The 13,265-nt window shown below is 39.0% G+C and overlaps 1 protein-coding gene across 1 annotated transcript; it reads left to right on the top strand.

Moving 5' to 3' along the window:
• The first annotated feature begins 9,861 nt into the window (after positions 1 to 9,861).
• Positions 9,862 to 12,568, top strand: LOC145128363 (alcohol dehydrogenase-like 7). Its single transcript, XM_079063162.1, has 10 exons — positions 9,862 to 10,104; positions 10,295 to 10,431; positions 10,542 to 10,588; positions 10,701 to 11,026; positions 11,114 to 11,196; positions 11,415 to 11,490; positions 11,580 to 11,644; positions 11,737 to 11,832; positions 11,928 to 12,092; positions 12,208 to 12,568. The coding sequence occupies exons 1-10, from the start codon at positions 9,873 to 9,875 to the stop codon at positions 12,325 to 12,327; spliced, it is 1,347 nt and encodes a 448-aa protein (XP_078919288.1). The 5' UTR covers positions 9,862 to 9,872; the 3' UTR covers positions 12,328 to 12,568.
• Positions 12,569 to 13,265: the final 697 nt, after the last annotated feature.

Raw genomic sequence — 13,265 nt, 5'->3', positions numbered from 1 at the left:
AAATACACTTGGAATAACTTGAGAGAAACTTGAACACTCCTTGAAATCGTCTAGCCCTCACACTCACACATTAGTCCACGATTTCTTGAGCCATGGGATTCTTTTATATGGTGGCTATTAGGGTTACACCATGTAACTCATAACTTTACCCATTCCTTATGCTCCATGGATTTTAACCTCCATGGAGTATCCATGGGTCACCCCATGGACTTATTCCAACATAAGGAATCTTGGATCACAAGCCCACATATATAAGAATGAATGATTTACACAATCAACCCATATATTTAATTAGTCTCCTTTTGATCACTTAATTAATTCCAAATTAATTCTTGATCAATACTAATTAAATAACCTTATTAATATATTAGAACTTATAATATATTAACCAACCTTAAGTGTTATTTCTCTCATTATAGTCTATCCAAATGCATGATGCCATGCAACCCAAATGGACCATGCCGGGTCGGGTCAAGTCTTACCAATTATAGTTATGGACTTAGACATTAATCCAACACATCCGTGTAATCACAATCATGGACTCTGTTCCCTGCTTGAGGGACAAGAACTCCAGTGCCAACCGTTCCCTCTCCACCGGGGGAACATACTCGTCTCTGAACATGGTGGTGAACCTCTCCCATGTCACCTCTGAGATTTCTGCAAGAGTGAAGTTTGCTGTCACAAACTTCCACCAATCCTTCGCTCCCAAGCGGAGCTAGTTCAGCGCGAACCGTACCCTCAGATGCTCCGGACACGAACAGGTGTAAAAGCATCCCTCAATATCAGATATCCATCCCATCGCAGCAATCGGGTCTTGTGTCCCATCAAACTCTGGTGGCTTCGTGTTGCTGAACTCCCAGAACAACAACGAGTCACCTTCCTGTGGTTTAGCAGCAGCAACAGTTGTCGTAGCTTCAACGGTTGCAGCCTCAGTAACCGCGGCGTACCGCTCATCGACTGTCTCAATCAACGTGGTCTTAATAAACCCAAACATCTCCGGTATCTCTACTCGGATAGCCGCAGCTACGTCATCGTGGATCATCTGGTGAAGCTCCTCGTCACTCACGCTGATGGTCTCTGGTCTGTGGCGTGTCCCAACCATGATGTCTATGAAATATGACATAAAAAAATCAAAGACTCGCTCGAGTATACTCGCACTCGATAACTCTACCTTCCACACCGCATCAGCATTCATTCCAAGTCCTCCTCCTAGGATCCCAGATCACAAGTACTCTACATCTCGCTAAGCATAGGCTACCCTTCGGTAGACTTCTCATAAGCTCCTCACTGCTACCTACTCACTCTCGAAGCATCTCCTAGCAGCAGAAAACTCCTAGGCTATGGCATCACAAATCAGGCCATTCTAGTCCTAATAGGGATACCTAGCCTACTCTAGCATGCATAACATATCATATCACATAATGTAAGGGTATTTTGGGAAATCATCGTTCGGGCGCTGGCTAATCGTACACACTGCTTTCTTCCGCCTTTCTCACATTCCCTTACTTTTTAGAAAAATTGTTTCTTTTATGAAAAACTTTCTCAAATCCTCAGTTTGAGTCCAAATACACCCGAAGGTGCATCCGACTCCCTCAAACCAAGGCTCTGATACCAAATTGTAACAACGTGAATTTCCAAAACAATTTTTCTTTTCATTTTAAAACATAATTTCATTCATAAGAAATATCAAAATCCAATGTAACACATGTCCTCCAAATAAAACAAACCCAAGACTCAAATATATAAAACTCCATCAATGTGTACAGATCATGTCGGCGCCTTCCCGCGATCCTCACTGGTACCTGAAACACATATCACATAAACGGTAAGCATAAATGCTTAGTGAGTTCCCCAAAATACCACATACAACACATACGCCACTCAAGGCTACAACTCTACAAGACCTTCCGGTCAATGTGTCTCAGGGGACTTCCGATCCCACTTCTCTGACCTTCCGGCCCGCATCATCTTGACCTTCCAGCCCATACACTGTTGACCTTCCGATCCATATCATAATACTCATAACATAACATAGCACATACATATCAAATAACAACATGCATCACATACTCATCATAGCACATAAGACCTTCCGGTCACACATAATTACCACTCTAGGTAAAGTATAGTGAGAAGACTCGCCTCGTACGATGTCGGATAACCTCTCGTGCTCGATAACCTGACCTAGCCTCCTCCTATCAACATAATAACATCTCTAATCAATACTTTCTCTTGTCCTCGTTTCTAAGGAATGGGTAGAAGACCATTCTACCCCTCCCTGACCTCTCTCGAACCAGCTTGACCAAAACCCTAAGGTCAACTGAAGTCAACTCTAGTCAACGGTCAAACTTTGACCAAACTCGTCGAGTGCACTCGTGTGACTCGGCGAGTCCATACGTGTCCTCTTAGTCCTCATAAATTCTCACTCGACTCGTTGAGTTAACCTTTCCTTCGACGGGTTACTACTGGTCACGAATCGCGGGGCAACCCGACTCGACTCGTCGAGTCCCCTTATGGACTCGGCGAGTTCCTTTCATGGAAACACTCAAAAGACCTCCTGAGGTCAGATCAGCTTCTCTAACCTATAGATCTGACCTTCCAATACACAATAATCACGTAAAGGTCCAACATTTACGCTCATGCAACACTCATAGGGCTTCTTTTGGTGAAATAGCTTTTAAAATGGCAACCTAGGTTCATATCTCCAAAGGGATAGCATAATGCAGGATAGATAGGACTCTCTGGACCTCTTAAGGTCCACATCTAAGAAGAATTCCACCTTGGGACCTCGTATGCTTCGAATCCAAGCTAAAGAAGGCATAAGAAAACCCTAGATTCAAGTAGATCACCATATACACAAGAATGAACATAGATTTATACCTCTAGCAGCCTCTTCTGATCAAATGGTAGCAAGTCTGAGCTCCTCAATCTGCCTAGCTTGCCCTCCTTCCGTCTTCCTTTCAAGATCACACTAGAAAAGATGAAAATGGCTTCTTTTCTCACTCACAATGCTCTCAGGTCCTCTGGTGCTCTCAAGGGAGAAGGTGGCCGCAAATGAGGGCCATAAGATCCCTTAAATAGGGCACAGGCCCGAGGATTTAGGGTTTCCGTCCACAGCGCGGACTCGTCGAGTCAACTTGCCGACTCATCGAGTCCATTCATTAAATCCAGTCAGCAATCGCGATCCTACTCGACGAGTCTAGGCGTCAACTCGTCGAGTCCCTCTCCTTGACAATAAAATAAATACTCAATTTATGATACCTGGAAATCCGGATGTTACAATTCTCCCCCACTAGAATCAGACTTCGCCCTCGAAGTCTCGCTCTGCAAACAACTATGGATGTTGCTCCCACATCTCCAACTCCGGCTCCCAATTCAGCTCGGATCCTCTCCGATGTTGCCACTGGACCTGAACCAGGGACACCTCCTTGTTCCTCAGAACCATGATCCTCCGATCCAGGATCGCGGTCGGCCTCTCAACATAATTCAGACTCGCATCCACCTGAATATCCTCTAGTGGCACTACCGCCGACTCGTCGGCTATACACTTCCTCAACTGAGACACGTGGAAGGTATCATATATCTGGCTCAACTCCGCAGGTAGCTCTAAACGATACACTACCCTGCACACCCTCGCGGTCACCCTGAAAGGACCAATGTACCGGGGCCCCAGCTTGCCCCTCTTCCTGAATCGGATCACTCCTTTCCAAGGAGATACCTTCAGGAGTACGAAGTTACCAACCTGAAACTCGAGCTCGGATCGTCGCCTATCCGCATAACTTTTCTGGCGACTCTGAGCTGTCAACAACCTTTGTCTGACCTGCTGTATCTGCTCAGTCGTCTGAAGCACTATCTCAGTGCTACCCATCAATCGCTGCCCTACCTCTCCCCAGCAGATGGGAGTCCGACACCTCCTCCCATACAACAACTCGAAGGGAGGCATACCAATACTCGAATGGTGGCTGTTGTTATAAGAAAACTCAGCCAATGGTAAGTACGTGTCCCAACTTCCTCCGAAGTCCAACACACATGCTCGAAGCATGTCCTCGAGCGTCTGAATCGACCGCTCACTCTGTCCGTCCGTCTGTGGGTGGTAAGCGGTGCTGAAATGCAACCTCGTACCTAACTCCTCATGGAATTTCTTCCAGAATCTGGAAGTGAAACGTACATCTCGATCTGACACAATCGAGATCGGTACTCCATGCCGCGATACCACCTCTCTCACATACATCTCTGCTAGTATCTCTGCGAAAGAGCTCTTACTGATAGCAATGAAGTGAGCACTCTTCGTCAGTAGGTCCACAATCACCCAAATCGCATCAACACCCCTCGCGGTCCTCGGCAATTTGGTGATAAAATCCATAGAAATCTGTTCCAACTTCCACTGGGGAACCTCTAGTGGCTGCAACTTGCCATGCGGGCGCTGGTGCTCGGCCTTAACCCGGCGACAGGTCATGCACCTCTCTACTACCCATGCAACATCCCTCTTCATACAGGGCCACCAGTAGTCTCTCTTCGGGTCCAAATACATCTTTGTGGCCCCTGGATGGATCGAGAATCTCGATCTATGCGCCTCCTCCATCAGAGTGCTACGTGCCCGCCCGTATACGACACCCAAATCCGACCCCGAAAGGTCATAAGCCCTCGGCTATCAGTAACAAACTCAGATACCTGCCCAGTCACCCGCTCTATCTTGCGGTTCTCCGGTCTCACAGCCTCTGCCTGGGCCTCTCGGATGGTATCCAACACCGGAGTCATCACCGTCATCCTCATACAAATATCCAACTTGCCGACTCGTCGAGTCCATTCATTAAATCCAGTTAGCAATCGCAATCCTACTCGACGAGTCTAGGCGTCAACTCGTCGAGTCCCTCTCCTTGACAATAAAATAAATACTCAATTTATGAAACCTGGAAATCCGGATGTTACAATAAATCTTTAAATTAACATTTAAACAAATATTTAAATTTAAAATAAATACTATATTTATGGCAATTAATTTATTTGTTCATTGAGCTTATAATTATGATAGATCCTTTTTATGTTTTCTTCCATATTATAATTACGGTAATTGATTTTAAATCATTAAAATACTAGTTGTGAGATTCGTGTACTACACGGGTTATTAAAAAAATTAAATATAAAATCTAAAAATTATAAGAAAAAAAATAATGAATTATTGAAATTGAAATTCTTTTTTCTTTAAAATTTAAGCAAATAACTTAAATAAATAAATAAATAAAATAATTGAAAAAACCATAAAGTTATACATTTATTACAATTAAATACTATGTGAAATTTAATAAATGGAATTTAAAATAACCATAAAATGACATGACAAATAAATAAGAGTATGACATGTAGAAAAATAAATGTTTATTTAATAGAGTAGATTAAATGTGACTCTTGATGAATCCGAGAACTTCGCCCGTGAACCCTCGCCTCGCACCGTAAAAGCTGCTGAGCTCCGAAAACGTCTTCTTACCGTGAACCTGCGAAAGCCGTGTCCGAGATTTCCGAGGAATCTTGACCGAGACCGAGGATCTCGCTAAGATTTCGCAAAATTTGGCCAAAAATCACCCAAAACTTGCCAAAAACACGAAAAATTTAATTTTTAAAATCAAACTCGATTGAAACTTCAAAAATATGAAGAACACGAAGAACAATGGTCAAAAATTCATAAAAATATAAATCAAAAACACTAAGAAACTCCAAGAAAAACCGTTTGCAATGACCCGATTGATACCGATCCAAGCTCTGATACCACTTGTAAGTCCCCAAAAACGCTTTGATGTATCAATCGAATTCACTTGATGGTGCAGAAACCTAATCAAGTGAATGAAACAAGAAATAAGATGAATGAGAAGAATATAATCAATCTTCAATGCACACTATTATAGATGAATAATCGGGTACATAAGATTCCTGATTACAATTTGTTTTCTCTCTTGTTCTCTCCAAAATGTTTTCTTGTCTTGTTGGCAGCCCCTAGAACGTCCCCTTGCTCCAATCTACGCTAAAATAACACTATTTATACCTCAACCTAATAACAAAGCCTAAGCCCAAAATCCAAACAAGCCAATATTAAGCCTATCCAAAATCACATGTGATTTTGGTCCAAACAACACCAAAACATGGTGTTTTCGGTTCTAGACCGAGAACTCTAATAGCTTATGAAAATCAAAGTATAAACCACTATTTATGACCTAACACATATTCCTCTGAATCAAGATTCAAAGAAGATATGACACATATGGCATGTACACACGGAATTCCTGCCAATTGCTGTGACATCCCCATTTTCACGGCCAGAAAAGACCGATTTTGTTTATGCTTTATAAAAATCAGAGTAACTCTTTTAATAAAAATGTTGCGGAATTTGTTCCAAAAAAACATGATAAATACGTTATCAAAGCATTTCCGAAGAAATGTATTTTTATTCATTTTAAAACATTTGGGATGTCATCGTCAATACAAAAACATAAGCATAAACAGAACTTACAATCATTTACACTAGTGATCTACATCTCTTTAATCTCTCAGTGTAAAGCAGCTTCGTATCGACACCTGTGATGCAAATAAGCTTGAGTGGGTCAGGTTGGGAAACCTGGTGAGTACATAGGGTTTTCAACCCACAATAATATAACTATATTATATTTAATCATCAAACAATTAACCCAATTACCCATCCCCATTATCTTCCTTATTCTTAAGGATCTACCCTAAGAATCATCTATTCCTCGTTCATTCATTCCTAAGGATCATCCTAAGGAATCGGCACGAAGTCCATCATTGCCATATTTTACACAATGGGTACTAAGTCTGCATAGTCGCCAGGGTTTAGGCACCAAGCCTGCATGATCGCCAGGGTTTAGGCACCAAGTCTGGATGATCGCCAAGATTCGGGCACTAAGTCTGCATAGTCGTCCGGTTTAGAGTACACCAGGTGAACACATCGTTCACAACACCTACAGGTTGCGAGCCTGCTAGTGTTCCACTGGACTGTCTAGAATAGTTTGTGGTTGGCATCCATACTCTGCTAGATGACGGGTCCAACGCTTAGGTAAAAGGCTTCCCTCATTGTTCACCTTTCACCCTTATCTAGTGGTCTATATCACCTCTCATCTCATCATCCAAATCATAATTCATCTACCCATGTTTTACCCAACATATTTTGTAGATATAAAATACATATACAGTTTAAATCATTTAAAACATATATAAAATCGTTCATCCATCATAGATAGCAAGTATACAGATAATATGCACACATTGCACGTAATTTATATAAAATACTTCATATCTATGTGTAAGATGAAAGTAACTATGCACTCACCTGATAAGGTGGTGACTCGGTACTCGGACAGCGCTTCGTTACTCTTAAAACAATTTTCCTTTGACAAAACAGCGGGTTTTTATTAAAAATCGGGCTTCGCTGGAGCAGCGTTTACGAGCCGAAAGCTTTTCTTCTCGGAGCCGTCGGGCTCTCTGTGGCTTCCTTCTCGTGCTAGGGAGGTTCCCTAGACTTGGGAGGGGTTAAGGGAGGCTAGAGAGAAGTTAGAGAGAGAAAGAAAGGCTTATGGTGTGAAGAAAATATGAAGAGTTCACCATTTATTTATAGGGATTTTATAGTAAAGTAGCCCCTAAGTTTCGTCCGTATCTTCCGCGTACGAGCTCCGTTTTCTACGTTCTTTATATCAACACGTTGGTATTTACGAGTACTACAACTTTCATTTAGACCCCGTCGGCTAATTCTCCTTCTATCTCAGATTTACAAAAACCGTATCGTATTTATCGCGCACGAAGAGTAGCTACTAAGCTTCGTCCATATCTTTCACATACGAGCTCCGTTTCCGACATTACTTATATCCACGTGTTGGCATTTACGATTACTACAACTTTCATTTAGACCCCGTTGGCTAATTCTCATTCTATCTCGGATTTACAAAACTGTATCGAATTCGTCGCGCTCGAAAAGTAGAGACTAAGCTTCGTCCATATCTTTCGCATACGAGCTCCGTTTTTGACGTTCTTTATATACACGCGTAGGTAAAAACAAGATCTACAACTTTCCTTTTGACTTCGTCGGCTAATTCTCGACCGATATTAAATTTAACAGTATGAGGAGATTATACTGTTAAATGACCGCGTAAAATTCATAACTTCTACATACGGACTCCGTTTTCGTCTGTCTTTTTGTCGTTGAGTTCCTATTAATGAGATCTTCAATTCTCATTTAGGTCACGTTGTCCAAAAACCGCTCGATCTAAAATTCGAGTTTCGGGTCGTGCACTGCTATGCCAAATCTTAGAAAAATCATAACTTCCTCATACGAAGTCAGATTTGAGCGTTCTTTTTATGTACACTCTCGGTTTAATGTATACTACAACTTTTGTTTAGATTGCTAAGGCTAAAAATTCTTCTATCGTAAATTCACTATTTACATCGCGTTGTGTCGTGCCGGTTTTGCCGAAAAACTTCGACGAGTCATAACTTCTTCGTTATAACTCGGATTTCGGCGTTCTTTATATGTACGGAACCCTTGTAACATATACTACCACTTGGAAAAGATTAATCCTTCTAAATAATCTTCCATCAAAAACTAATTTTTGATGCTCATCGTCTCTAAATTTACTGGCCCGGATCTGCGGGCGTTACAATTGCCAACCTCTGCATTCACATTCTCTCTTCTCCAAGTCAACACCATACCTTTCATTACATTGCACAACTTCAAACTGTTTGTATCCACTAACACATGGTGCCCAAAATCTGTCAATACAAAAAGTTAGTTAGCACTTGCATGTATAAAAAGTAAGTAAAAGTGTTTGTATCATTGCCTTCTTCATCTTCATCTGCAACAACTACTGGACATAACTTGTTCAAAAACTTATTATTATAGGTTCTTTTGAAGATTCTTTTGCTTGTTGTAACAGATTCATCTTCTTCATGTTCACAACTCTCATCATCAGCCAAAACAGAGTCGACATATTCTTCTGAATACACAGGTTCTTCATCGTCTGGTTCTTCTTTCTGAATCCACTCAAATATAGGTTCATTATTGTGCTCAATATACACATCCACATGTCTGTGAGCATTTGCAACCTCAAGAAACTCAGAGTAGTCACATTCATTAGTGTTTGGAGCCCCTCACTCAATCTCACTTCAGGTATACATAAATACACATACTTGCACTGAAAATCAATAAGCGTCTCAACATATTTGATGAAATCGGAGAAAACAAACTCGTTTGCATCTTCATTCAGTCGTAGTACTTCTGGAGCAAAATACACTAATGGATTAGGCACAAATGTACCATTATAGTGTACATCGACTTTTGGAAATGCTTGATTTTCCTCCATTGAATCAGAGTGGTGTTTTGAGAGAAGAGAAGGGTGAGTAATGAGGCACTGATCAAGAACGCATTGTGAGAAGAAAGAGAATAGAACCCTAACTGATTTTTGTAAATGAGGTTTCTTCATAAATAAGGGTGGAAGAGGGTAATTGTCACGTAACTAATTTCATTTTTCTTAAAATCTCGTAAAACACAAAATGACCGGCTTAACCGGCATCAACCGGTAATAAAGACTTAATTTACACACAACAACAAGTTCAAGAGTAAAATATGGACAAAAAAAATCGGAGACTAAATATATACAAAACCAATAATATGTTAACCTTTTAAGTCATTATCTCTCTTCTTTTATAATATCAAACAAGTACATCATTTTCCGATATATATATATATATATATATATATATATATATATATATATATATATATATATATATATATATATATATCCCCATTTCTTTTATTCATTTGTCTATTATTTTGTCCAACGTATAGACATGTCAGAATATTTTTTTAAGACATGTCCTCAAATAAATCCAAATTAAAAATAAATACGTCGGTTACTCACCCTCCAATTCCCGCCGGGCGGAGAATACTAGTACTCCTAACAACTATAAAACCCCAAAATAGAATCCAAAAACAGTACAACTGTGTGCAAGAAACAGACAAAAAAAGTGAAAAACAGCATCTCCGATTGGCTATGGACGGAAAAAGCTCTAACAACACTGCCGGAAAGCCTATCCGGTGCCGAGGTTAGTTCTTCAGCCCATGCTTCAGCACTCTAATTCCATGTTTTGAACTTGAAAAGATCAAAAATCTGTTTGAAAATGTTGAGACTTCATGTTTTCCTGAGAAATAAGCAATTACCTAATGGATGAAGGCGCCATCCGTCGGAATTTTTGATTTCCTTGAAGAACTAATGGATGCATGTGTTGTTCACAGCTGCGATTGCTAGGAAACCAAGGGAGCCGCTGGTGATAGAGGAAGTGATAGTAGCCCCACCTAAACATCGCGAAGTTCGAATTAAAATCATATGCACTACACTTTGTTATAGCGATGTTACCTTTTGGAAATTGGAGGTATAGAGTCGTTGAATTTGAAATCAAATCACATTTTTGTCAAATTCAAATTCATCCAGTGTTTTGTTGATGTTAAATTGTTAATTAACCATTGTTATTTTCTCTTGAAGCATCCTCCCGCTATTTTCCCCAGAATACTCGGTCATGAAGCAATGGGGTAAGAATTCATCGAATTTAGTAATCTGCGCATGTCAAATCTTCTTCTTTTTTGGGAAATTTTAACCTGAAATCAGAGAGTGTAATAATCATCCTGTTTTCCTCGATTAAAGGATTGTAGAGAGTGTTGGTGAAGGTGTACATGAAGTTGTTGAAGGCGACACTGTGATCCCAATCTTTTTGGCCGATTGTGGTGAATGTACAGATTGCTTGTCCCAAAAAAGCAACCTATGTTCAAAATTTCCATTCAAAGTTTCCCCTTGGATGGATAGAGAAGAAACAAGCAGATTCACAGACATGAATGGAAAAACTTTATACCATTTCTTGTCTGTATCAAGTTTCAGTGAATACACAGTGGTTGACATTGCTCACATAACTAAAATTGATCCAGCAACCCCACCAAATAGAGCTTGCCTCTTAAGTTGTGGTGTATCAACTGGTAATTAAACTGTCTTCTTTTTTATTCTCTTTTTACTATGTTTATGATAAATTGATAACAAAGTTAACATGCAAATTATGCTTTCAGGGGTGGGTGCTGCTTGGAAAACAGCAAAAGTGGAAGCTGGTAGTACAGTTGCTATATTTGGACTTGGTGCAATTGGGCTAGCGGTATAAGTATAACTCTGTTTTATAATTTATATATCTTAAACTTTTGCACAAATTACATAAAAACTATATATTTTGACCAATTTTGCTGTTTAATCACTTTATTGTACCTTAATTTTTCCAATCAAATCAAAACATCATATACACAGAAATATGTAAGATCAAAGGTGTATGACATATTTGAAAATAAAAACTTCATTTTTTTTAACATGGGATCTTAGGTTGCTGAGGGAGCAAGGCTATGTGGAGCTAAGAGGATCATTGGTGTTGATGTGAATCAAGACAAGTTTGAAATAGGTAATTTTAAAAAAAAAATCTTTATAAAATATAGAAGCTTTTTTCCATGGTTTCTTTTATTACATTGATAATTTTTTATTTATTGTCAGGAAAGAAATTCGGAGTCACTGATTTTGTGAACTCGCGTAACATCGGGGACAAAACTGTCAGCCAGGTAATTTAATACATTATGCTTTATTTTAAAATTAAGATTTTAAATTCATAATGAAAAGTTTTATAACATTAAAAAAATGTTTGTTGAAGCAGGTGATAATTGAGATGACTGGTGGAGGTGCAGATTATTGCTTTGAATGTGTTGGTTTGACTTCTCTTGTGCATGAAGCTTATGCTTCTTCTAGAAAGGTCTAATTGTTTTTTATATTCTTATATTTTGAGACATGAAATTATATTTTTAGCCACTAATTGAATATTTTTTTAACAATGAATGTACTCTTTAGGGATGGGGGAAAACGGTTGTGTTGGGAGTTGACCAACCAGGGGCAATGTTGTCTTTTAGTTCTTTTGAGGTACTTCACAGTGGAAAAACTCTCATGGGTTCACTTTTTGGAGGTGTGAAACCGAAATCTGATATTCCAATCCTTATAAAACGCTACATGGATAAGGTAATCAAAATCTTGACTTTTTAAACTCTAAATTGATTAGTTTATTATACCAACATTAACATATGACTTTTCAAATTATTTTGAATGGAATCTAAGAATTGTTGATCTTTTGTAGGAACTACAACTAGATGAATTTGTGACACATGAAGTTAAGTTTAACGACATCAACAAGGCTTTTGAGTTGCTTCTTCAAGGGAAGAGCTTAAGGTGTGTGATTTGGATGAACAACGAATGACCAAAATTCATGAATTGGTCATGGTTTGTTTATAACCCAAAATTTATAAAAATAAATAAATAACCATGAGTTGGGGAAAAAAACATATTTCAAGAGTTTATCTTGAAATTCGAGGAGGTTTCACCTTCAAACGAAAAGGATAGATTCGTATTATAAAACCACATAGAAACCCTAAAAGGGTTTTTGGAATGTTTGATTGTTTTTTTTATTTTGTGCAATTTAACATGGCTTACTTCATTCATTGCTTTTTTTTTGTGCAATTTATTACACGGGTCGAAAAAAAAAATAAAGCTTTCTTTTTATGAACTTTTAGCTCTTATTTTAATAAAAAGTCTGCATACGAGTTTAAAGTTTAAAGGATTTTATTTTAAACAAAAAATTTCTAATAAAACAGCTACTTCCAATATGTTTTGAGAACTTTTATAAACTTTGTGTTTTATGTTATTTTTAAAAGGGTAATCTTCATAAATGGTCATGTGGTTATTAGGAATATCAAGGTTAGTTTTTAACTTTTTTCCATCTCATAGAAAGTCCCTGTATTTTCAATTTCTATTGTGGTTGGTCATCATATGTATGAAATTACTTTTTTGTTACTCTTTTTAATTTCTTTTACATTTCTTTTGACTGATTTACATTTAAAAGAATTAAAAAAAGAAATAAAAACACTTACCCCATCCTACCCTACCCCATTGGACCTCCACCACCATCGGCTACCCCTCACCTAACCACAATCATCAACCCACTATCGCCACCATCTTCATAAAACATTGTAACCTCCACCATCCTCACTATCATTCAACATCGTCATCCATCATTCAACATTGTCATCCATCCTCACCATCACAGAACCACCCTGCACCATTATTACCACCATTGTCCACCACCATCAATTGTTTATCACTATCAAACACCGTCACCATCCACCATTTCCACCCATT

The sequence above is a fragment of the Lactuca virosa genome, chromosome 8, assembly GCF_052849685.1.
Source record: "Lactuca virosa cultivar CGN04683 chromosome 8, Lactuca_virosa_CGN04683_v6, whole genome shotgun sequence".
In the NCBI taxonomy this organism is placed as follows: domain Eukaryota; kingdom Viridiplantae; phylum Streptophyta; class Magnoliopsida; order Asterales; family Asteraceae; genus Lactuca; species Lactuca virosa.
Note: the sequence above shows the minus strand (reverse complement) of the source record. Positions and strands in the feature narration are given on the sequence as shown.